Source organism: Lagopus muta, chromosome 4 (genome assembly GCF_023343835.1).
Source record: "Lagopus muta isolate bLagMut1 chromosome 4, bLagMut1 primary, whole genome shotgun sequence".
Classification (NCBI taxonomy): domain Eukaryota; kingdom Metazoa; phylum Chordata; class Aves; order Galliformes; family Phasianidae; genus Lagopus; species Lagopus muta.
The window spans coordinates 68783136-68808503 of NC_064436.1; the positions used below are offsets into that span (position 1 = coordinate 68783136).

The following is a 25368-nucleotide window of genomic DNA, read 5'->3' on the forward strand; positions in this document are numbered from 1 at the left end:
ACAGTTTGGGTAACACTGCTGGAACGTTCATAAGAGACTCCTCAGTATTTTGAGCAAAATGCTTTGTTTCAGTGAAGCCGTCTCCAGCGTTTGGGATTCTCAAAAGGCAGTCTTAGCACTAAAGACTGAGGCAAAGGAGTTATTCAGTTGCTCCACCGCATTTAGCAGCAGACCTGCATTTTCCCTGGTCTTCCTTCTGTTACTGACACACTTAAAGACACCTTTCTTGTTATCCTCCATCTCCCTGATCAGGTTTAATTCCAAGTGGGCCTTAGCCTTCCCTGTTACATATCTGATGGCCTCACAACCTTCCTATATTCCTTCCAAGGGCCCAGACCCCTTTTCCAAATTATGAATACTTTCTTTTTCCACTTGAGTTTTTCCACGAGCTCTTTGCTCATCCATGTGGGTCTTCTGCCACCTTTGCCTGACTGCTTACTCTTCAGACTGCATCAATCTTGACCTTGCAAGTGGTGCTTGAGTGTCAATCAAATCTCTTGTGCCCCCTACCTTCCGGTGCTTTAACCCATGGACATTCCATCCCAGGACAAACATTGATTTTAAGAAAACCATTCTTCATGATCCTTAACTTACGAGAAGTGTTGTATTGGATCATCCAGAATCATATTCTTTCCTCCTTTTCCTCCTGAGGAACAATCAGTTTGGAAAAAAAACCACCACTTTCCATATGCTTTCACTTAAAAGGATCAAACACTTAGTCTTCATAGCTCCTCTCCATTCTGTTTTTAAGCAGTGCTGGGCATACCATCAGAACAGGGATGTTCAGAGGAATTAAGCAAGATTACAAACTCTGAAGGCAGTTTAAGAACTCACAACACAGAAAACTAGTATAAACTTGTCATTACCACCTTATGCATATATATATATATATATACATACATATATATATATATATACCAGAGCAGAACAAACCAGATTTTTGCTATGTGCTGTCTATGAAGTGTTCCATCCTGGGGGCTTTTGCATTCTGGCAAGACATTCTGAATTAGCATCTGGTTAGTTTTAATCCTGACAGTGCAGTCAAAAGGGCATCATTAGCTCCATGGCAGGGAAGAAGATGGAGAGCTTAGGGAGGAAATCAAACCCTGAAGCAAAAACACATCCCTGTGGCCAGTCAGATCCAGTGACCAGCTGCTATTAAAATGCTGTGACAGAGCTGATGGTGGCCCAAAGTGTTTTCTGGGTGGAGAAGACTTGTTTTTGATAAGTCAGTCCAGAGATGGGCAGTCAAAGGATGACCTAGAGACATGTGGGTGTGAGAGTGCATATTGCACTAGCTTGGAAGCAGAGTCATCATGAAAATTGCAACCAAGATGGGGAAGGGTGATGGGTAACAAAGTGCACTAAAGTGACAAGACAATGACATTCTAAAGTAGGGAGGTTGTAGCACCTGTTGATGTTCTGGAAATGAACAGAGAGTGAGGGTATGCTCATGTCATACGGTGTCTCGTTGCATCCCTGGGATCCACGTTTTGCAAGGTGAAAAATCACAGGAGAATCTCAGGGATACCCCTCCATTTTCCCTGGGCGATGGCAATCTTCTTCGGAAGAACACTGGAGAACAAATCTCAACTTCTGGCATTGCTTTGTGTTCTGGGCAGGAACATATGACTGTAGAGATAAACAGCATCTTTGGAACATATGGAACCTTAGACTCATACCGTATGAGTCCCTGTTCTTTGTCTTGCATCAGTACTTACCATGGAGGCTCCTATAGTGGAGGGTGGACTGTAAAACTCCTTCTCAAGCCCTTATCTGAACAGTAGAACTTTCTTTCTGATCAACATCTGACCCCATGGAGCATTGTTTATGTCCTCTTTCTGTTGAGGCATGTTTGATGCAACAGGATTGGTCAAGAGCAAAGATGAATGCAGAAAAACAAACCCCACCAGTACATAAACACAAAAAGACACTTTAAAGCCCAAATACCCGAAGAAATTACACCAAAATAAAGAAACCAGTCTTGTATATGTATTTTTTAAAAAAGATACATCAATTTTAGTGTATTTTTTCAAGCTTGCTGGACATCGTACTGAAGCACTGTAAAGCTGTCAGAGAAATTATATACTTTTTTTTCTGTTGTCAACCAAAGCGTGCTTTCATGGAGTCAATTAGCCACAGATTATGAACACACATCACTTGTCTGAGAATGAATTACAGTACACCCCAATAAACATACCCATCTTTGCTCACTGGTTATCCCCATGATGGGGATGGCATCAGATTTTCCTATCCAACCATAAAGGAAACTGCATGTTCCTGTTTCATCCTGCAAGTGTGCCTCTTTCAAATGCTGCAGTGCTACAGTGTGAGGGGAAAGAGGGTCATTGGTGTTACTGCTCTGGCGTGCAAACCTGGACATGAGCTCAGTGTGAAGACTGCATTTACACCGGTGGAAAAAGTTCGTATAAGCTGGGATGGCATGAGTGCTTGGATCTACAATGGAGCCTATAACTGCTGTTGTATCTGATAGAGAACTGCAGTCAGCATCATCTTTACATGGAATATTATGTGCTTTCCACCGACCTTAGAGCCCTTTTTGAAGGTGGAGAGCCACAGTCCTATTGAGATTTTTTTGTTCGGTTGGGGGGTTGCTTTTTCTTTCCTCTCTTTTTTATTTTTTATTATTATTATTTTTTTTAACAGGTGGGGAAACTGAGGCACAGAAAGGTGGTGTGATTTGCCCACAGTTGGTGATAGACCTTGAAACCCCCAGTCTCTCTCTCAGCTGCTCAACTCCCACCTGGGACACGGTGGAATGGCTGTTTGCTTGGTTCTCTTGGGGGAGAACTGCATCTCCTCCAGGAGAGAAGGGAAAAGTGTCACTCTCAGTGGCAATGTCTGGCAGTGGGCAACAGCACCCACGGTTTCTGCCACCCCAAGAGGCAGGAGAAGCAAGGAACCTGAAATGGAGGGGCAGGAATTTGCTGGTCAGGCACTGAATTGGAGGACACAGCTCTACAGGATGCATTCGTGTCTCTCTGTGGCTTTCAGGGCCTCGTGCATGCTGGCGGCAGAAAGTCTCCTGTTGATATTCCTGTACCTGCACCTCAGAAGGTTCCAGAAGGTAGTCCTCAAGTCTCGGTTAAAGAAAGCATAAATTAAGGGATTGATGAGGGAGTTGGTGTATCCCAACCAGAGCAGAGTCCTCTCCAGCCTCAGGGGCAGGCAGCTGCAGTGTATACCACAGATAAAAGGCCGAGCCGTTGACATAAGGAAGAACGGCAGCCAACAAAATGTAAAAGCCCCCACGATTATACCAAGGGTCCTGGCTGCTTTTTGTTCCCGTTTGAAGATGGAAATATTCTTCCGGTCTTGCCGGAGCAGTTTGGAGAGAGTGGCACATTCCTCCACCGCCTTGGTGCGCTTGGAGCTGGGATGGCCGCGGCTGGAGGCCTCCAGGCAGTAGACACCCTCCTCTTCGTAGTGCTTGGAGAAGTTCATGAAGCGGTGCTTCTCAGCGCTCACCTTGGCAGCTTTGTAGATCCGGCTGTACATGACGAGCATGACCGCCATGGGGATGTAGAAGGCGACCCCTGTGGAATAGACGGTGTACCCAAAGTCCTGGCTGATCAGGCAGACTCTTTCCACGGTGACGTTCTTAGCCCAGCCAAAAAGAGGAGGAAGCGTGATGGAGGCGGACAGGAGCCAAACGATGAAGACCATCTTGGCCATCAGCTTCCCGTTTTGTCTCACGGGATACGTCAGTGGCCGAGTGATACCCAGGTACCTGGAAGAAGAACAGTTGCAAAGCTCAGGAGGGTTTTGAGGCATAAATACTTCTTACAGAATCATAGAGTCCTTAGGGATGGAAGAGACCTCTAAGATCATCTAGTCCAACTGCTCCTCTGCCACCAGTATTACCCACTAAGCCGTGTCCCTGTGTATCACATCTACACATTTTGCTTAGTGTTGGGTGATTTTCACTCCTAACTAGTGGTGAGGCCCTGGAACAGGTTGCCCAAGGAGGCTGTGGATGCCCCATCCATGGAGGCATACAAGGCCAGGCTGGATGTGGCTCTGGGCAGCCTGGTCTGCTGGTTGGTGACCCTGCACATAGCAGGGGGTTGAGACCAGGTGATCATTGTGGTCCTTTTCAACCCAGGCCATTCTGTGATTCTATGAACTTCAGCCCGGAAAGGGAGTAAGAAATGAATTTCCCAAGTGAAAACATTCCCAGGGATCTGCAGCATCTTCTGTGAAACTTATTTCATACTCCTTCAGCTCTCTTGCCTAAAAGCCCTTTTTCAACTATTCCCTGCTGCATTCTTGCAGCCTCTCCATGCATGATACAAGAAGTCATTGAATTTATGAGCACAATGTGGGACCCGCATGGTTTCCTTGGGAATAAAAATAAAGCTTAGTTTTCCACCAGAGATAGTTTGCACAGAGAACACGCAACAAATTCCAGCAATAAGATGTATGCTTACAGAATGGTTTGAGTAGGAATGGACCTTTAAAGGCTATCTGGTCCCACTTTCCTGCAATGAACAGGGACACCCAAAGCTCCATCAGGTGCTCAAACCCTCATCCAACATGACCTTGGGTATCTCCAAGGAGATGGGCTATCCAACGAATGGAGGATCTTATAGGAGGCACCACAAGCATGCGGTGACCTGTGGGCACACGTGTTTTAGTGGCTGGAGTTCTGAGTTACCTTATTAGGGTACATCAACCATCAGCTCCCCTATCAACAGCAACGCATGAATTTGAAACACCCCCAGTGTCGAGGGGGTTTGTATGACTAAGAAATTTTGTCAACTGTTAATTGGGAAATTGCAGTTGTACAAATGAGTAGGGAATTAGCCACTGTCGGCAAGGGTTCCCACTGGAAAACTTCTGCTTCCTATTCAGCTCCAGTGAGTGCAGCAAAACCCTCCAGCTGTCGTATGGATTTCTTCCATGTTACAGCCAGTTTCGTACGAGCCCTGCCTGCTGTCAGGAATTTGCAGGCATTTTTAGGCAGGATGGAGTCACCTCCTAATTGTCTTGGATAAACTGGGTCAGGCTGGAAAGAAAGTGAGAATGGCAGCTGTATGGGCAGCTTTTTGCTGAAAGCTTTCCCAGTGAAAAAAAGGCTTTTTTTTTTTTTTTTCCAAAAGGAGAATTTCTGTGGAGAATGATACCCTTGATGTTTCAGTTATTTCTCTCCAACATTCCAGCCACCTCACTGTAGGTGTTAGCAGGTTTTTCTTCCCTGATTCTTTTCCCTTCTCCAAATCCTCCACCAAGAGTGGAAAAAGACAGAAATAAAAAATAATCCAATTCTCCCTTCCTTCACCAGCACCAAATAAATTCTAAGCTGGAGTATTCTCCCCTGAATTCCAAATGAAATGAGTTCTACCTCACTGAATTACTCTTTACCTATTTTCCTCTGTATTTTCCTCAGCTGGCCTTAGTTGCAAAAAGCAAGGCAAACCTTACACAACCACCTACACTGCTGAGTGCCTCACACTCGCACAGGCTGAAGGATGGTGTTCGTAGGCACAAACTCAGTGCAGCCTCAAAGGAAAGCACTTCTAACTCCATCACCCCATGAGAACATGTCTGATCACTGCAGAGGAGTTGGACTCCACGACCTTTGAGGGTCCCTTCCAACTCAAACAATTCTATGATTCTATGCATTGAGATGAATGAGATCTGATGAGACAAAGATGGACAGTGGGACTGGTTTTGGTGCTGAGCTTCCAAACAAATTATCTTCTCCATCTTCCTGCCTGATCCGAGCTTGGTGAGAAGTGATGAGCTTAGATGGGAGATGAGGCTCCAAGGGTGCAGGGTTAGGACAACAGGCTGAGAGGGAATGGCCTCAAGCTGCATCAAAGGGGGTTCAATGTTGGATATTAAGAAGCATTCCTCCAAAGGAGCGGTGATGCACTGGCACAGGCTGCTCAGAGAGGTGGTGGGGTCACCATCCCTGGGGGTGTTCAAGAACCACGGGGATGTAGCACTGAGGGCAGTAGCTGGGAGCATGGTGGGGTTGGACTTGGTGATCCCAGAGGACTTTTCCAGCCTTAATGATGCTAACGAATGTCCCTCCTGCTGTAGGAACCAGCTGCAGACTGGATGTCTTTGGAGCTAGGGGAGCACCATGCCCTGCTGCTACATCCCCAAACACAGCACAGAAAAAAATAATCACTCTTTCACATATCCAGGCCAAGAACTTTGCACGCTAATATGTGCTGCACTGTGTGATATCCTTTGTTACGCTATTACCCAGTCTTCAGAAGCTGATCCCACTCGGGATTTGCTGAAACTTCAAGGAATTTACAGGCTAGCCAAGCAAATTCACAGTGACAAGATTAGAAAGGCAGGCAAAGCCAACACATCTCTACTGTGGGTGCCTCGTGCCATCTCTGCTGGAGGAAATGGGGCCGTTCTGAAGTCTTTGCTGATGGCTGTGATGAGAGCGGGGAGAACTCAAAATAGGGCAGCATCTGCCACAGAGCAGAGACAGGCACTGAAATTCAGATCAAATTCCCTCGCTTTGATTCATTCTCATGTGTGTGTGTCTGTGTTGCAGTTAATCGTGTTTAGTGGTAACGAGGAATAAAGGGCAGCTCCCACAACAGGGATTTCCTCGTGCTTTGTGTGACTTTGCTGTTCCATCAGTTGCTCCAGCTTCCTGGACCGGCCACTTCAGCACATTCATTCCATGCCCAATGGCAGCTACTGGCTCCTTACATCAGGGATTAAATAATAAAGGGAAGGAAAACCTCCCCAAGGTGCCCCCTGTCTCCATGCTGCAGCAGCTGAACAAGAAGAGGAAAAATTGCACTCACTTGGGTCACCCAAGAGGACAAGATGGAATCGTTTCAAGTTGTGCAAGGGGAGGTTGAGGTGGGACATTAGGAAACATTTATTCTCTGGAGAAGTGGCTGGGCACTGGCACAGCTGCCCAGGGAGTGGTGGGGTCATCATCCCTGGAGATGTTCAGGAGGAGATGTGGCACTGAGGGACATAATCAGTGGGCATGGTGGGGGTGGGTTGGGGTTGGACTTGATTTTAGAGTTCTTTTCCCACCTTAATGATCCTGTGATTTTAACTGAGCCCAAACGAGCCCAGAGTTGAGGTTTCTTGCAGCCCGCTGTTTTACCTGTGCATTCCTTGTGGCCAAATTCCAGCATGATGCTTTGCCTGCCCCATCCTGCTAAGGGAAAAGGGACCTCCAGGTGGAGGACAGCGGGCAGCTGGAGGTTGTGGCTTCATATATCCATCCCCAAAGCATCCCTGGGAGCTGCTCATCCTGCTGTAAATACACCACAAGGGTCTCCCTGGCCAGGGGTACGTTCGGATGAAGCAACAGGAAAAGCAATCCAGCAAAATGCTGTGCAAGTTTCATCTCACCAATGCTTTCATAGAATCATGAAGGTTGGGAAAGACCTTCGAGATCATGAAGTCCAACCATGAACCATCATCTATGCTCACTAAACTTTCAGGAGGCATCCCTTCTATTGGAGACAATACCAACTTGGAGCTCATCATGGGGTAGAAAACACCAGGAAGAAGGGAGAGCCCCACAAGGATTGCCTAGGAAATGGATGGGGATTTCATCCTCCGTTCCTCCACCAGGAAAATATAAGGCATTTTGAGGGCCTTTGTTTATCCACAGCTTGGATTCTTTACAGAGAGCTTCATTTAACCTGAGTATCCAAAAGGTTTTGGTTTGTTTTTTGTTTTTCGTAATAACGAATCTGTAGCTTTGGCAGGCATTTATATAAGAAAAACGTAGGGGAAAGATGGATGTTTCCAGCATTTTTCATTCTTGATTTAAAGGAAAATCAATCAAACGCCACTTCAGACAAGATTTATTCTACCAGCTTCAATCAGGAGGCTTTTAGAAAGCGCTCTGCATTAATAATCAATAATAGCAGCCTACATTTTAAAAGTAGCCATCATCTTGGACAAACTGAGCATCTTTTATATCTAAGCTAAGCAAAGAGTGAGGACACTTCAGCCATCAATAAAAAGGCAGAACCAGGCAGCTGCCCAGTGGTGCCGACCAATTCAGCATTCAGGAGGGCACCAGAGGAAGAATTCATGTACCCTAGGATGTGCCAAGGGAAGGATGCACAGGTGCTGTCCCTTCTTCTTGCAGGGCAGGAGGAGCAGCTTTGGGGAAAATTCCAGCAAACCCTTCACTGAACAGCGCTTTCATCTCTTTTAGAGCAAGTATTGCAGGCTCTCTGCAAGCTCAGCAATCCTTTTGCTTCAGCTTTACATTAGCACAGAAGATGAAACGCATGCTTTTAGAGATGTTTCTATCAGGGGTTAAGCCTCAAATCCCACCCATCCCAAGATCCTGGATCCACGCTCTCCCTCCATTCACCTCCATCAGGAGCCTGATGGGAATAGAGCAGATGAAGGCTTGATGAGGAGCAATAGTGACTTAAAGGGTGGTTCATGCAGCCCATAGCCCTTTCCTAGGGATACTTGAGGGAGAAAGCAGTGGGAAGTGCCTCATTCTCTCCTCAGGGAATCAGAGAACATCCAATATATTCCCCTTCCTTAGGCACGGGATGGACTGAACCCAAGTTGAGCTTGGTCAAGAGGTTCACCCACCCATCCCTCTGTGTCAATGGTCAGGCACTGGCACAGACATTCCAGGGAGCGAGGAGCTTGGAAGCTGAATGAGATGGGTTCAGGTGGACTGGCCCCATTCCTAGTCTCCTCTAGCCCAAATCCACATGCCCAGTCCCACCTTCGTGGTGAAGGACAGATCAGTGTTATCCAGGACATTTGCTTGCACTGTGCCTGCCCGCATTGACAGTGGTATTGGGCTGCAGAGAAGTGGTAAACGTGTGGGGGATGAGATGCAGTGATTTTCATATAGGGTTTGTTCTGTTTACTTGTGCGTTTGGGAGAGCGTTTGTGTGTAGGAGGGAAAGGGATAAAAAAGGAAGGGGAAAAAAGGAAGGGGAAAAAAGGAAGGGGAAAGAGAAATTTGGAAACTGAAGCCAATCTAGTTAATGTTCAGCTGCTGCTTCACTCCTCACGCATCGAGAACAGAATTTCACCTATTACTGCATTTGATCTCACTGACACAGACACGCTTTCCTCCTGACTCTTCATACACCTGCTTTTCAGGAACAGCCTGTTTGTGAAAACCACCAGTTCAGCCGCAGAGCTGTGAGGTTGGTGGGGATTTTGCTTTCTGAGCAGCAGCACCCCGTGCAGAGCAGCAGCTGGCAAAGAGCTCGGGTGCATGATGCTGCAGCAGCCAGCTTATGACTGACCCTCCTGCTTTGTCACCCACTGCCACACCTGGGTGAGCCACCAGGGAGCTGTGACAGTCACTGTGGCCAGGGAGCGCGTCTTGCCAACCCTGTCCCTTCTCAAGCTGCTTACCACAACCCAGCCTGGCTCAGCAGTGCCAGCACAAAACCAAATCACCCTTTCCAGAAAGCCAGCATGCGTTTCAGATCTGGATCCGTCCCACTGGCTCGTCAGCACAATGTCCCTAATGACGCAGGCTGCTATAATTAGACCCAGAGGGTGCTGGCTTGCCTGAGTCGCGTTGCTTTGCCAGACATGCTCAGCCTTTCCCTTTGCACTCCAGGTGTGGGAGCTCAAACCAGCAAGACCACACTGAAACATGCACTAGGCTACATCAGGGTCTTATGGAACTTGGGATGGGGTGGGGAGATGCCAGCAATCTTGGCCAAAGCACAGGTCCTGAGAGCAGCAGAGCATCCCATAGGGTTGGGCTACAGGAGCTCCATAACCTGAATGGCTCTGAATCTGTACACTTCTTTGGTTGAATAATTTCATCGAGCTGGACTCCATGATCTTTGTGGGTCCTCACCTGTGCCCTCCAACTCAGGATATTCTATGATTCTAACGTTATGAACCAACCCCCTTCCATGGTGATACAGATAGACAAAGATCTAGCGTCGGGGCTCTGTTCTGCAAACCAAGAAAGACCAGCATGCTGTCCAAAGGGTGAGGATGAAGCAAGTACTTTGAGAAGTTACTTGAGCTGCAAAGGGCACCTAATTAATACAGAAAATCCTCACTCCTCCTGTGCACTTGGAAAACACATGCAGCAGCACTGCAGAGAGAAGTTGTGGAAAACCCACCTCTGGAGGCATTCAAGGCCAATTTGGATGGGATCCTGAGATGTAGTGGTTGGCAGCCCTATCCACTGCAGGGGGGTTGGAGTTCAACAATCTTTAAGGTTCCCTCCAACCTAAGCCATTCCATGATTCTATGATCTTGATTCTGGTGGCCCTCAACCAACAGAAAATCCCCGTACCCAAGCACGCCGCTGCCCCATTTCCCTTACCTGTCCACGCTGATGATGCACAGGGTCATGATGGAGGCAGTGCAGCACATGACATCCATGGCGATGAACACGTTGCAAAACACCTTCCCAAAGAGCCACTCTCCCCCCACCAGGTCCGTGATGGTCACAAAGGGCATGACAGCGAAGGCCACTGAAAGGTCAGCGGCAGCGAGGGACACCACCAGGTAGTTGGATGGCTGCCGGAGCTTCTTGACAATGCAGACAGAGATGATGACCAGACCGTTGCCTGCGATGGTCATGAGGATGATGATGGAGAGCACAGCTCCAATGACGATCTTCTCAGTGTCCCCATAGAGCAGGATCTCCTCGCCGCAGTCCGTTGCGTTGGTGTGGTTGGAGGAAGGCAGGTCTGGCTCGGCAGGGACGGAGGGTTCCTCAGTCATGAATGGATTCGGGAGCGACTCCCGAGCTGGGTACTGCTGCTCTGCGTTCTCCACAAAGAGAAGATGGTGCTCCAGAAACCGCCGGGGGCTGCCCCTCAGCAACATGCTCTGAGCTCTCTGCAGCGGGCAATGGCACAGGCTTTCTCCCAGCAGTGACACCTCCAGTGGCAAAGCAGAACATTTTTTATCACATGCAGGCTAAGAAAATAAAATATCACCTTCCAGCCCTACCTCTTGCCTCTCGTAGCTGCAGATGGAGCTCATGTGCTCAACGAGGAGCTGTTTCCCAAGTCTGCCTAAAGGCGCACAGTTTGCTGGATCTGGAGGATGCTCGGAGGAAGCTTGCTCCACTTCTGAAGGAGCACAAGCTGCCCAGTCTTCCCGCAGCGGCTGCCTAATTGCCTACATGCTTTTCCAGCAGCACAGATAGCAGCAGCTGATTGCAATTGCTCATGGCATTAAGCACTGCTGCCAAACCGTGATGCTGGGTTCGCACTTCCCATGCACATCTGTGTGCCCTGCACATACCATAAGTGAATGCAAGAGAGTGGGTGACAACCTCAGCCCCAGAACGATGCCCATGCACCACCAGCTGCATCTCCTGCGTGTGTCAGTGCACAAACTTCACCCTACAAATCCATGCAGTGTCAACACGGTGACTGCACACACTGAGCTGCATCGGGAATACACGCAGCATCGCTGCCACCAGTACAGGCAAAGGGAGGGCTGGGGCATCCCCGAGCTGTGGGGTCCTCGATGTGCACACAAGCAAGCAGCAGTGCTCCCACCCATAACATTCATCCCTGCAAATATTTCCCCACCACCGATGGGGAAACTTTGGGGCGAGGCTCACCCTAAGCAGAGCTCTGAGCATCGCGCACGCCCTGCATCCTCCCTCTTTCTGCTTTCCCCTTGAAAGGAGTTCTATTTAAACCCAAGGAATCCCGCAGGTCCCTATCTTCCCCTTTTTGCATTCTACCCCCAGGGGGTGATGAGGATCCCGTCTTACCTGTGCCGAAGGGGTGAGACATCCTCCAGTCGAACCCCGCGATCTCCGGGCAGGAGACGAGCCGAGAGCCCCCGGAGCATCATCCTCTCTCCCCTCCCCGGTCCCTCCCACCGCCTCCCTCCCGCCTCTCCCAACAGCTCTGCCTGAGCCCCAGGAAGAGCAAGGAGGGCACAGAGTTATAAGGGGGACAAAAGCAACGGCTGACACTGAATCAAGCCCTACCAGTGGAAAAGCTGGGGGGCACAGCTGGAAGTCGAGCAGCCATCCCTGAGCGCGGTGCTTCGGGTGCAACACAGCTCTGGGGCTGTGCAGGACCATCAGCATCCTTCCCCACTTCTTTTTGCTGAAAGGAATTTTGCAGGGAGGGGTTTCTCTCCCTCTTCCATGCCGTTCTTTTTTTCCTTCCTTCTCCCCCTCCCCACTCCCTGCCAGTAGGAGGTCCCATATTCATACAGCTTTATGCTAAAGAGATGAGAACAGCTCAGGCTAAGCCTTCTGCTAAGGAAATGGAAACAGAGGAAAACCCAACCTAGCAGGAGCATGCAGCCAATTCCATGGGTTGAGCCTGGGAGCACTGGGCAGTTCGTGGAGAACACACTTGGGGAAATACAATGGGCACCTCTAGCATCTTCTCTTTGCCCAGCCCAGCCCTATACAAGCTCTCCCAGTGTGCAGCACCTGTGCACTGATCACGGGGAAAAGCAGCTTTAACCCAAGGTGCTGCACATTGTGACACCTCAGGTCATTGCCAGACGTTCCCTTCAAAGTGCATCTGAGAATGAAGCTGCATTGAGCTGAACTGGGGCTCAGGCTGAGCTTACCACTTGTGTTTCTCCTTTGCTGTGTGTGTGGGAGGATGGCTAAAATAGCTGCCTTGCCAGGGCAGGCTGTGCTGAAGCGATGGCTCTTTTGCTTATTGCAGTAGAAGTTGCTGCAGCCAGGCGTTAGGATGGGATGGGGTTGATCCCAAAATTTCTTCTCTGAAAGAGCCCTTCCCAAAGAAAAATCCAAGGGTTTCAAAGAAGCAAGTCCAGGCCTTGGTAGGGGGCGTGGAACTAGATGATGTTTGAGGTCCCTTCCAACCCAAGCCAGCCTATGATTTGGCTTCTCTGTGCTTGGAGGGGTCTGTAGTAGAATATCACCCTCACATCCCTTAGCAATGGCTGCAACCAAGCCCTTCAAGGTGAATGAATTGCAACAAAATCCACTTTCTGACCTTCTGGGAGGGAAACCTGCAGCAGGGAACATCTCTGTACAGCACCACAAAGCACGTTGGTTTTCCCCTTCCAGCAAACAAGAGATGAACCGAGCGCCCCAATCTCTGCCCATCTGTGTTCTTCCATCTTCACCTGTGGCCACCGAAGCAGCTATTTTAATAACTATTAATTGTCGACATTAATCTCTATTATCGCTAATGATGAGGTAAAAGTGATTAATATGCAAATTCTGAGAAATCTCATTAACTCCAAGGTCTTCGAGCTCCCAAAGTTTGTGGGATTAGCATCCCAAATTAGGCTTTCCTGCATTGCAGGTGCTGATATTTCTCCCTCTGAGGAGGCAGAACCAATCCAGAGCAATAAAATTATTCACTTGGCCCTATCAGTTTTCAAGGAGCATCAGTAGGGACTGCTTTTGCTCCTAGGGAGCATCAAAACCTTCTTTGATTTGGAAACAGGGGAGCAGACAATAATCTGACCCCATGGTTCTTCACTGGTGGCTGAGGTCAGGAATGAGGTTGCCCGGAGTGTTTTAAGGATCTGTAAAGCTTCCAATGTCACCTCCTCCCCAGGGGTTCTTCCAAAAGACATCCCTGTCTCCTGATGGGTGTATAAGCTCAATTCCCAGAGGTTCCAGCAAACACCATCTGGGTATTGTGGGTACCCAAGAGGTGGTTTAAGCCTCCAAGATACGGCAAAGCAAAATTAACCAGACACTTGAGTTGCCCAAGATGGCAGTAGAATACATCCTTCAAAAACCAACCTACAATGCTAAGAAGGGAAAAGAGTATTCAAAGAGTCCCTAAATGAGATATGTGGATGTAGAAAGGGATCAATTTTGGTTGGACTGGGACAAGATTTCTCGACCCTCTTCCTCAGCATGAAGTCCTCAGCCCAGCCTAACATTCTCTACTCTCCCATTTCCTTGGCTTCCCCCCAGCAGCAATACAAGGCATTTCTACAGAATTAAGGTTGGAAAAGACCACTGAGATCATCAGAGCCAACCTTCAACCCATCACCACCACGCTCACAAACCCTCAGAAACTCATCCTCAGGGGAGGAGATGAAGGCACAGTGATGGGACACTGCTCAAAGTGCCCTGTGGGGACTCAGGGTCTGGTCCCATAGTGTTGACAATGGTAGCCAAAAGATTTCAACAAGAGAATCCAGCTAGCAAAGAGCTTCCTGCATAAAATTCTCTTTCCATGTAAGGAAAAGCCAAAGGAGATTTAGGAAGTTCACAACCAATCTGTGATTTGAAGTCCTCAGAGCTAGGCTGTTGTGGTTTTTTTCCCCTCTCTTACTGGACATTTCCCCAAAATAGTCAGAAAAAAATAAGAACTTTTGTTACAAAGTGATGCCATGAATTGTGCTGCCAGAATAGACGGGGAGCAACAGGGAGCCTTGTAGAAAAACACTGTCCCAAAGAGACGTGCAAACAGCTCATCTCAGCCTAGAGAGGTGGAAGATGCTCCATCCCTGCAGACACCCAAGGTCAGGTTGGATGGGGCTGTGAGCACCTGATGGAGCTGTGGGTATCCCTGCTCACTGCAGGGACTGGGACCAGATGGCCTTTAAGGGTCCCTTCCAACTCAAACACTGTGATTCTATGAGATGGGTGTTATAGCATCAGGCATGGCCACGCTCCCTCTGCTGGAGTCTGCACAGACAGCACTCAGCTTTCAGCATTCACGTTGCCAGAGATGTGCATGTTTTGAATAACCAGGAGAAATTACCATTGGGAGTTACCTGTGCACCCCAGTGCAGCCAACCCATGTGCTAGTGGCATCACAGGGTCTTCCTGATGGCCTGGAGAGATGCAAGTGATGAGGATGAGGCAAAAGGATGCAGGATGGGAAGGAGAGGAGCCCCCAGCAGCACCTGGTGGTCTGCAGATCCAGGAGAGGAAAGAACTGCAAAACTTAGAGAGGAAAGGGTGAAAAAATGAGAGATTTAGTTGAAGTTTCTGATGCAAACCTCCAGCCACACAGTACACAGGCATAATCACTCAATTGCCAGCTTTTATTAGCAAGCTGCTATCATTACTGCCCAATCTTTACTCCAAGTGGTGGCCACATGTTGGATGTGCAGCATTTTCACCTACTGCTCTCCCATCCACCACCTCTGGGGTAGAGCCTGCCTTTAGATATCTGCAGTGACACGTGGACTACTTTATTTTGGGTTGGGGGGGGCATATAAAGAACATACCATCCCACCTCCATCCCATCCAAACGAGAGATGGAACAAAGCAGGTGATACAGAACATGGTTGGACTTGGTGATCTCGGGGGTCTTTTCCAACCTTAATATTCTATGACTGCCCTGGTCGACCCTCTTCTAGATCTCAGCTGGATACAGACCTCTGGAGAACAGCAGGGAGGTTCCTCTAGGATGCCCCCACCAGATGGGACCAAAGCAATGGGGACCAACGTGGTGGTGGGCTGAGGACCTTTGGAGGTGGCAGATGCGTTGGGGTCAGGGAGCAAACAGCATTGGTTTGGAAATAAAACCCTCCTTGTCTTCTTTGGTCTGTCCCCTAGATGGCACCTGCTCTCAGCAGATTAAATCCCTGATGGAAAGCAGTAGGAAGAGATACATTAAAAACAAAACAACCCTAGAAACCTAAACAACAACAAACCGAGAAAAGCAAAGAAAGAAAACCCCAAACATCAAATGTATATATTTTGATCGATGTATATATATTAAACAAAACCTAGAATTTATAGCTGTTTCATCATTTCTGCTGCTTTTTCCTCTCTGGGTGTTCAGTTCCCTCCTCAAAACACCACTGGGAGAAGGTTACTGGCCTCACCCCAGCTGCTTTCTGCAGCAGTGAGGGGTCATCTGGGGGCAAGAAAGGCCACCATCAGATCTCAGCACCTCCATGAACACTTCATCCTTATCGTTTTGGCTGAAGGATGAGAACCCCCACTCCTGCGCAGCAGCCATCAGTGTGTCCTGGTGAGGAAGGGAGGATGAGGTGCAGGGAACACGTCCCCATCTGACCCCTTCCATCCCGAGCACTGAATGGTGCTGACATTCAGGCTGACTATTCTTAGATCTGCTTTGAACAGGGCACTTGGCACCTCAGAGGGTTACGGCCCTGCCAGGCTGATGCCCAACAGCCACAGCCTCATGTGATGACAGCCAGAAGGCGAGATGTCCTGAACACCCCTTATCAGCTCCTCATGTATTTAAAGTCCTGCTGTAACATCAAGAACATCATCGCACTGCTTCGGCAGTTTTGCAGCCTTCCCAGTTCACCCCTGCACCCAGAATGGACCTGAGGGATGTCCTGGTTGAGGCCCTGTCCTGTGGGCTGAGGACAGAGACCACAGGGGAGGCACAGGTTTCCCTCTGGAGCTGTTGGATTCACAAACTGACGCATGAAGGTCTGCGTAGCAGCTGGCTTCTCCTTCCCTAGGGAGCCCATCTGCTCTTGGTTAGCTCATTTATCCCTTCCCAGCCATCACTGCAGCCTCACACATGGAAGAACATCATGCTGGACCACTGGAATCATCCAAAGCATTTGGCTTTGACATCCCAACATCCAGCTCTGCACCCTCACTCACCTCAGACCAGGACTTCCAGACTTACTTACTACCATTGCTTACCACTGTAGGAATGCCTCCTTTCATAGAGTCATTAAGCTTGGAAAAGAAAAAAATCAAGTCCAGCTGTCAATGCATCAGCACCATACCATCAGCCCTGTCAGGCTGGATGGAGCTCTGAGCACCTGATGGAGCTGTGGATGTCCCTGTTCATTGCAGAGAAGGACCAGGTGGCCTTCGAGCATCCTTAACTCAAACCATTCCGTGAGTCAATTCTGCATGTCCAGGACAGACTAGTAAGAACATGTTCTGGCTTTCTAGTCACCTTGCTAGAAGTAGACAGCAGGCAGCTTCGTACTGAGCACAAAACCCATCAGGGCCTCAAAATTTGGTGCTGTTCTCACACTGAGCAATGAAAAAAATCACCAGAACTGTCTCTGGGACCCATACAGTAGGGCAGAACACGCCTCAAGATTCCTCAGAAGCAATTCTATCATTGCTAAGTTCTCAGCTGTGAGGGTCACACAATGCTGAGGAGTCTTTGGGAAGAGCTCTCAGCTGCCTTCCAGGTATCAGAGCTGTGTGCAGTGCTCAGCTCTTAGCACAGAGATCTTGCTTTCTGAAGGATGATCCACTTGCTGAGTACAGGTGGTTGGAAATCACCTCTCACTCCTTCCTCCCCAAACCCACAGCCTGTCCACGTGCATATGTAAGTTATTTCAAAGAGTCAGTTGTAGGGCAGCTCATGCTGACAGAGGGAAGAATTGATCCTCTGGCCAGAGACCTGTGAAGATGCAGAACCTTCCTCCTTGCAGAGGATGCCACCATGCTCGTGCTGTCCTATCTTTGCCTCAATCTCATGTCCACGTCTGCAGTGCAAGACTCTTGAGGACCCTGGTAAACTACAGGGAACTGGAGAGAAACTGTTCAAGCTTGGGTTCCATGTAGATAACTAATGACATCATTTCCAGGAAACAGCTCATCCTCAGGCTCCCACAGTGCACCATCTCACTAATTTGAGGCTCGTCTCCACGTTGGGCAATGCCAACACAGAGCCATAAAGGCAATGGTAACCAGGCCTTGACTCTCTCAGTGCACTGCATCAGCTGAAAGGTGCAATTATTTCTTGTTCTTCTCCATTAACCATAGCATATCTCAAGTTGGAAAAGACCCATGAAGGATCACCACATCCAACACCTGGCTCCAAGCAAGACCACCCAAAAATCAGACCCTAAGACACGAAGCAATCCCATTGTGGCTGCCCAGACGCCTGCCTACAAGATAACGCGTCTATTTACCGTCACAGTTGAGATGCTCAAATACTGCAAGCATTGGGGATTACAGAATTAATCTCAGCTACAGGGATACCCACAAATAACCAAAGAAATGCATACATCTGTGCTGGGACAAAGACCCAAGCTGTGCTGGGAGCTGAAGGTTAAATAAAGGACACTGATTAGGCATGAAGTAGAAATATATAAACAGTATATTTCTTTTTATTTTGCTTTTAAATACAATTTCCTTACACAATAAAGGAATCCCCTTTCCCTCCCCCTCCCCACGTCCCAAAGCAACTCTTATCAAAAGAAATCACCCACTGTAAAATCAACACTAGATAGAGGCATGCGCTTTGAGAGCATATTTAGCAAGTGCAACATCTATAGGTCCTACCTCCATAAATAGGAACGTGTGCTTTCCCTCACAATAGTTCCCCAGCAACCTGGGGAACAAACTTCCCAGACACCAAACCCAGAGATGTTTAAACCAGCTATGTGCCATGCAGCAGGAGAAGTGGCGCCGAGGGAGGTGGTCAGTGGGGTTTGGGAATCTTTGAGGTCTTTTCCAACCTTAATGATTTTGAGAGCAGAATGGGGGAAAATGAGGAAGCATTTGAGATGCAGCCCCCTTCTCAGGTGGAACCAAGGGTTTGGTTTGCACTCATGTAGGACCACACATTTTGGGAGGGAAGGTTGCTGGGTGTCTTACTTTAAGACAAGCCTTGCTTTTAAGGGTAATTCCTGTGCGGAGAAAAGGCACGGCCCCACATCGTTGAAGAGGATGGAGGAAAACAGAGACTAAACAATTCTGAAAGTAACAGAGCACAAAGGCATCTGACTCACTGAATCAGAGCAGCTCCACCAAATGCACGAGGCTGAGATCCTGCAGGGGTCAACAGCACGATGGGTTTCTCACTCTCCAGCAGCTGCATGATGCTTTCTCCCACCCTAGGATGGGAATGCCGTGGTCCCACATTGGAGAAGCTCAGAAAGACATGACGACACATTAATAAAAGAAAAATGAAATGGAAAGGTGGCCAAACTGCTCCTAAAGGTAAGCAGTTAATGGAGGAAGGGCACGCTGAGTTGCTCAGATGTCCACACCAAGGGCTGCACACTTTGCTCCATTGGGCAGGACCAGCATGGCCATGTTATACCACCATTGCCTACGTGGACAGTGGCAGAAACTGCCCAAGTCATCCAACCTGGTGAAACCGATGTAAATTTGATGCTGAAACAGCGATTGTTGCTGATAGGCACGGTGACAGCTGATCACAGCCACCAGCGAGCTGCCGAGCGCTGAAACCAATACCCCAGCTGCTGAATTTGATACACTGCTTCTCAAAGCCCACATCACGTAGCTCCACTACTGCCACAGCCCTTCTGTTTTGACGTGCGAGAAGCAAAAATTCAGCGGAGCTCAGAGGTTCAGAAGGAGAGAATTTAATTGCCAACTATTTTTTCCAACTCTTTGCCTTTTTGTTCACTTTGAGACTCCCACCTGGGGCAAAGCAAGGGATGCTGATGGCCTTTGTGTAGCAGCAAGAAGCGTCACATGGAGGACAGAGATGCCACACGCATCCCCTCCTCCTGCAAGCAGATCTTTGCAGCACAGATGCAGATGGGGAGCAGAAGGCAGCACGTCCCTTGGGACAAGCTCTTAATATTTAACACTGCATCAGAACTGTGCCAAGCGATCCGAGCTCATGCAGAGTTCTCTACAAGGGAGAGAGTCACAGCCAAGGATTGTCTTTGCTTGGAAGGAAAACACACAAAAGCTGAAAAGGAAAGTGCTAATTTGTAGTTCTTAAGCATGTGCTCAGGCAGCTCCCTTGTATGTCTGCTCCTTACACCATATTGATGGCTTGCTCTTTGCAACTAGAGCCAGAGCCAGTAGTATAATGGTCAGGGTTGGCATTTAAATGCCTCAATTAGATATGAAAACAATTAGAGAAGGTTATTCTCTTCAAACATCCACAGGCTGCAGTACAGATAGAAAACTGGGCAAACCCCTCCCATACTGCCTATTTAAATTGTTTTGGAAGCATGACAGATGAAAAAGATGACAGCCCGACTGGAACACTGTGCCATAAAGTAATCAACTAAAGAGATGCAGAAGACAGAGCAACAGCAGGACAATTACAAATCCTTCCTAATTGCCCATTATGGCAGAGCGAGCCCCAAGGGAGCAGCCGCTGCCACGCTGCTGCTCAAACACAGGCTCGTGTTCTCCAGAGAAAAATACCCACTCAGCATTTTGTCAGCATTCCTGCAGTTGGGGATGCCAGAGAGCTTCCAGGAGAGAGCTGGAGAAGATGAGATCTATGTCAGGAGATGGCATCAGAAGCAGTGAAAACACTGAAGTTTCGGAGGAACGCACAAAAGTTTGAGCCAACTCCCATTTTTTCCCTGTTAGGCCATTTTGGTGATAACATACCAAAGGACAAATACAGAAAACAGTGGATAAGATTAAGGATAAACATGAGCACACCCCAACCGATGGGGCAGATCCTAGTCTGTGACCCATTAAGTATCCAAGTGGAAGGAGCTCCAGGTGACACAGCATGTCTCAGGTTCTCCTCCAGCATCTTCTGCAAGCGTTATCCAACTTTGACCAACTTCACGTATTTCTCTGTTGTCGTTTTGCTTCTGTCCCCAAAGAAGGTCCAGAAAAAACACAGTTCAGCAGCAGTTTCTGAAGCAGACAAATACAACATGCAAAAGTTTACAAACTGTTTCAGTCTTGGGGATGGGGACCTTTGAAGGACAATTATTTGAACCACAGCATGTGGGTGCGATCGTCTACCGTATTTGTTTTTTTGGAGCATCCCAGTTCACACAGGTCATCCGGAAGCATGCATCACATCTGACAGCTGTTGGATTCATCTTGAAACACTTCACCAGGTGGTACAAACTAGTTGAATTCGTTTTCTCCACTCCTATCCTTCCTCAGTGATGCTTTGACGTATCACCTAACTCCAGTTTGACATTTATTAATAGCTTCAGATGTTGATGCCAGAGAACACGGGGGGTTGTTGTTAGTGATGTTGCCAGACTTGCTTTCTAAGCAATCCAGAAAGTGCTATATTGCCTGTTCAGCAGCCCATGTTTCAACAACTGCCCTTCATTTACATGGAGAAACGACTATTTCCATACATTAGAGCGTCAACATCATCTTTGAAGGCAATAAAACGAGTCTCAGACCAACAAAGCTATTCAGGTACAAATCCAATTTTAATTATCAAGCTAATTTCTAGCTCCTACATTCAGTGCAAGGATCAAAAACTACAAATTCAAGAGTAGAAATTTATTCTATTCTCAGTTTCCAATTGCTTTGGCAACTGTCAGAAGACAACTCCCAAAATGCATTTATTCCAGAAGCATTCTGCGACCTCTGTGGTTCCAGGTGAGCATCACGGACTCTCAAAAGCTACCAACATCCTTCAAACCCAACTCTTTGGCAACAGTTATACATAGCATTGTGCGTATATAAAGAGCTTATAATAAAACTTCTTTTACATTCTAATCGTCTTAACCTTCACAGAAGTATTAAAGTGCTCGATCAACTCTGAACAGTCCCTCCTTCCCTAGTTAGCCTACTTCCTGGAGATGCCTGCCTACACTTACGTCAGCAAAACCAGAAGCAAACAAGAGAAAAGGTACTTGTAGGAGGAAAATCCTCTGCAGGACCATTGCAACTCCTCAACAGCCACGAGGCCTTGGTAGTCTTACATCTCTCCATTACCCACATCTTTAGACACGGGTCCGAAATATTCACACAGGCTAAACCAGCCCCCCATCACTTGATTCTTTGGCCCCACGCATTCTGTAGAAAGAAAACTTTGCAAAACAGAATCCTAGGGATGCTACTGAGAAAACACAAACACTGAAGTCATACTGGCAAAGCAACAGCAATGAATCCCCAACCCAATAATTGTGATGGCTATTTAACTCCCCCCAGTTATCTGGATTTTAAGAGACCTTCAATTAAGTTTGACTCAAACCAACGTTTTCAAATTGACGCTTTTTTGGTCCTTGTGAGGAGAGGCTTGGAGGGCGCATCTCAAAATTAATTCTTCTTGCAACACTTGCATGCCAGCCCATCTCAGCTACTCTGCACTGGAGGAGATTTCATCCAGGGCCTCGGAGAGGACCAGAGGTTCATCCCAGCAAGCACACTGTCTCCTCCTTCCAGCCACAGCATCCACAATACAGTTCAAACTACCCTGCAGGATGACTTCTCTCAGCCAAGAGCTGAGACACCAGCAATGTACTCCCAAGATAGGTAATAGTTTACTTGACCATAAGTTAACACTTGTCATTCTAGTTCTGGTTAAGTATAACATCCCCAACACACAAGCATTGTCAGGCCTGTGCAAGTGCTCTTTCACAATAAGTACTTAATTGTTTGCTGTCATCTTTTTCTGTTGACTGGAGATCAGAGATGCTTTTACCGCCTCCACCCAGTCCCCAAAATCCTGTTTGCCTATTGCTCACCTTCTCTTTCTACATGTAGACCTTGGTAATAGCCATCAGCAATTTCACCACAAAAATGACTCAAAGCCCAGAAAACATTGATGAAGGCAGTCAGAAGCCATGCACAGATTTGCATTTAGTATCACACCACTGGTCAGACATCACATGAGTTACCCCTGCTGCCTTCAGGACCAACTGAAAGCCCAATGTGTGACGTTTACCTGCTTTCATCTGCTGGAGTGTTACCTTGACCTGCAGCCTTCTCAGCATTCACAGAGAATGGGCTGTGACATGAAGGCCTTGCTGCTGCTTGGCTTGCTATGAAAGCTGACAGCTTTCCCTGTGTTAGCTCTGGGATGCAGTGACCATGCCCACAAGGGAGCACATTTAACACTCTCTTTCATTAAGACGAAGAGATTCCACAAGAAAATAAACCTTTTCACACACGTGTGAAAACCATAGGTAACTGCATCGAGATGAAATACCACCTGATATTTAGCACAGAGACAACAAATCATCAGCGGCTCGAGTCTGTTCGTATGCTGAGAAATTCTCTCTGCAGCTCTCCTCCCTCTCATTACAAAGTTGGCCTTCCTCATCGTGCAGAGAAACACCCAACCCGTAGGGAACCGAGCAAGCAAGCAACATTTCTCTCTGCTAATTTACAAAACAATTTCCCCTTTTCTCATTTTTTGCTGTTTTGAAAGTTTGTCATCATCAGGACTCCACTTCCCTTGAAGTTTTGCCTGCAATCTGTAGCGTGCAGCAATGGGCAGGCATTGACATAAAGGGCAGCTGGTTTCACAGTACTTCAAATAAGAAAACTGACCACTGTACAAGCAAAATTAAATAAACTGAAATATAAAAGACTGCAGAAGTTAGATTCATCCAGAAATATAATATAATGTCTGGGAGCAGGGGAAAAAACTGGAGATTAGTCACAGAACAGAAACAATGAAATGAGCAACAAATATTGATTAGGCAAAGGAGGAGAACTTTCATTGCATGCTGTACATTAAAATTAAATGCAAAATTCACATATCAGACCACCAAGACAGAATGATGAAGGTCTCAAGCCATGGGAAAAGGAAAGTAAAGAAACATCTTGAATAAAGAATTATGGAAAAATAATAGTGAACAAGCAGCTTCAGAAGAAAAAAAAACAAGGGACCATACAACAAATGAGAAAAAGCAGCACTAAAGCAGAGAACAAGTATATGGTCAAGACACCACAGGTAACACTGATTGCACAAAACACTTCTGATATTTTGAAAGAACCAGGCCTATTTGAATATCTATGCAAAATATATACACAAATCCATATGTATATATGTACACAGAGGCACTACTGTACATATGTATATGCAATCATTAACACAACTGCCCTTCAACAAGTTTCAGCATCTGACTCTGGGTGCAAGCAAGGACATTGCAGTTGTGCAAAACTACACTTCTGTGTTTGATTACCAAGTGGTAAAATCAGAAAGAGCCAAAATAATTCAGACCCAGATGCAGTTCCACCAACATCACCACGTGAGCCCAATTTCTGAATGCTTCCAGGTCATCTGTGGGACTTAAACACTCATCCAAAGCTGTGGGTTGTGTCAGTACAAACTAACTTGATTCCAACCCTTCTGCTAATGAGTCTGAAGAGACAGTCAGACATTTCCCCTGACAACAGTTTGCTATGAGGCCATCCCACCTGGGATACCAATTTGGGAATGCTGGATTAATAGGAAATGGAATTCAAAGGCCAAACTAAATAGGACTGTCACTCTGTAAAAGGGTCAGCTGTTGTCCTTACAGTGCTTTGGAAAAAAGGGACGTGATGCATACAAAAGGGATTTTCCCCCACCCCTCAAACAAGGGAACACATAACAACTCTGAATGCATGCTCCAACTGTATGGCATGCTGTTTTTCCAGGGTTTCCAGTTTGGGGATGAGAAAAGTGGCATTTCCATCGAGCTTGCTTGCCTCACAGCTCCAAAGATCACTGGCCTCCCAAGTCCATGGCTGTTTTGGTCTGACACTCCAATGCTCAATTGGTCTTTGATATGTGTATTACCAACGCCATATTAGAGCAGAAAGAAAGTGGTGAAAGAAAGAACTGCAGATAGACTGTCCTATGCCTTGGCAAAGACGCCCCATCCTTCCAACTCCAAGAGAGCCATCCTCACAGCTCCGCATGCAGCAGATCTTGTTTAGTGCTCTGCATCCATAGCATCCAAGTACTTGGCTTCAATGATTCTAGGGAGCAGGTTATACCTAAGAACGAACCAGAGAGAGTGCGTTAGAAACTGTTCAATTCAAGTGTTTTGTTTGCCAAGTCTGATTTTCATTCGCCTGCAGACACACTCATGTTTTGTGCTGGGGAGGCAAGCAATAGCTTCCTGCTGTCCCCAGCTTGCTAGTGGACGGATTACTTGTCCACAAGTCACAATTTATATCCTGTTCCTGTTTTCTTAAGCACTCTCCCTACAGTTTTCCAACACACAAACCATACCTGATGCAGCCTTACATCCAGTACAACACTTTTAACAGCAAGTATTGAGGGTCCACAGGAGAAACCCTTCCCAAAATTTCAGGGCTGGCACAAGCTTTAGGATACAAGGGTATTTATCTTGCATTTCCTCAGTCCTCCAAGTACATCAGGTCACTCTTTCCAGCTCTCCCCACGAGGAAGTTTTAATGGGAACCCAGCAGCTTCAGAGAGTCTTTTAATAAGCACAGAATACATCAAGACTTGAGATCAAGAAGTTGAGCAGGGCAGTGACATTCCAGCTGCTGGTAAGGCTCCATGCCTACCCAGCCCTTAGCATCCATTTGATCATGGAGGTAGTGATGCCTCTATTCCCTTGCTTTCCTCTATTCTGGGGGGTTTGTTTTTTGTTTTGGTGTTTCATTTTTGTTTTTTGTGTTTTTTTTTGTTATTTTCTTCCTCCCCACAAACACCTTCATCAATTAATGTATTTGGGTGAGAAAAGAAAGCCACTAAGAACATGGTAGGAAGCTGCTCTATCAGATCCCACTGCACATTTGTAGTTTGACACTTTTCTTATTCAAGGAGGAAGCAATTCAGCTGTTCTGATAGTGTACAGTGCTAGAAAGCCAGTTTACGACCTGAAGGG

General features: G+C 47.3%; 3 protein-coding genes across 9 annotated transcripts in view; 1 reads left to right on the forward strand and 2 right to left on the reverse strand.

The window, feature by feature from the left end:
• Window positions 1-25368, forward strand: part of PTPRA (protein tyrosine phosphatase receptor type A) — a 553533-nt gene that overhangs the window by 294809 nt on the left and 233356 nt on the right. The window lies entirely within an intron of this gene.
• LOC125692734 (5-hydroxytryptamine receptor 7-like) lies at window positions 1947-12038 on the reverse strand. Of its 2 annotated transcripts, none has more exons than XM_048943656.1 (3): window positions 11942-12038; window positions 10307-10869; window positions 1947-3751 (listed from the first exon to the last, which is right to left on the reverse strand). In XM_048943656.1, exons 1-3 carry the CDS (start codon window positions 12035-12037, stop codon window positions 2980-2982), a joined length of 1431 nt encoding a protein of 476 aa, XP_048799613.1. In that variant the 5' UTR covers window position 12038; the 3' UTR covers window positions 1947-2979. The 2 variants fall into 2 exon arrangements, with proteins under 2 accessions (XP_048799613.1, XP_048799614.1); XM_048943657.1 differs by lacking the exon at window positions 11942-12038 and adding an exon at window positions 11720-11801.
• Window positions 18032-25368, reverse strand: part of SLC4A11 (solute carrier family 4 member 11) — a 134258-nt gene continuing 126921 nt past the window's right edge. For all 6 annotated transcript variants that reach the window (XM_048943620.1, XM_048943619.1, XM_048943622.1 and 3 more), the window contains one exon: window positions 18032-24505. In XM_048943620.1, coding sequence (XP_048799577.1) covers window positions 24442-24505 — 64 coding nt within the window. In that variant the 3' untranslated portion in view covers window positions 18032-24441. The remainder of the gene's footprint in view (window positions 24506-25368) is intronic.

What these genes read in the sequence shown, in the direction of transcription:
- LOC125692734 (XM_048943656.1), bottom strand. Translation starts at nt 12,037, where the DNA reads ATGGTCCTGCACAGCCCCAGAGCTGTGTTGCACCCGAAGCACCGCGCT. An exon ending in GCCCCCCAGCTTTTCCACTG is followed by an intron (nt 10,870 to 11,941) that starts GTAGGGCTTGAT and finishes TTGCCACTGGAG; the next exon opens with GTGTCACTGCTGGGAGAAAG. An exon ending in TGCATCATCAGCGTGGACAG is followed by an intron (nt 3,752 to 10,306) that starts GTAAGGGAAATG and finishes TTCTTCTTCCAG; the next exon opens with GTACCTGGGTATCACTCGGC.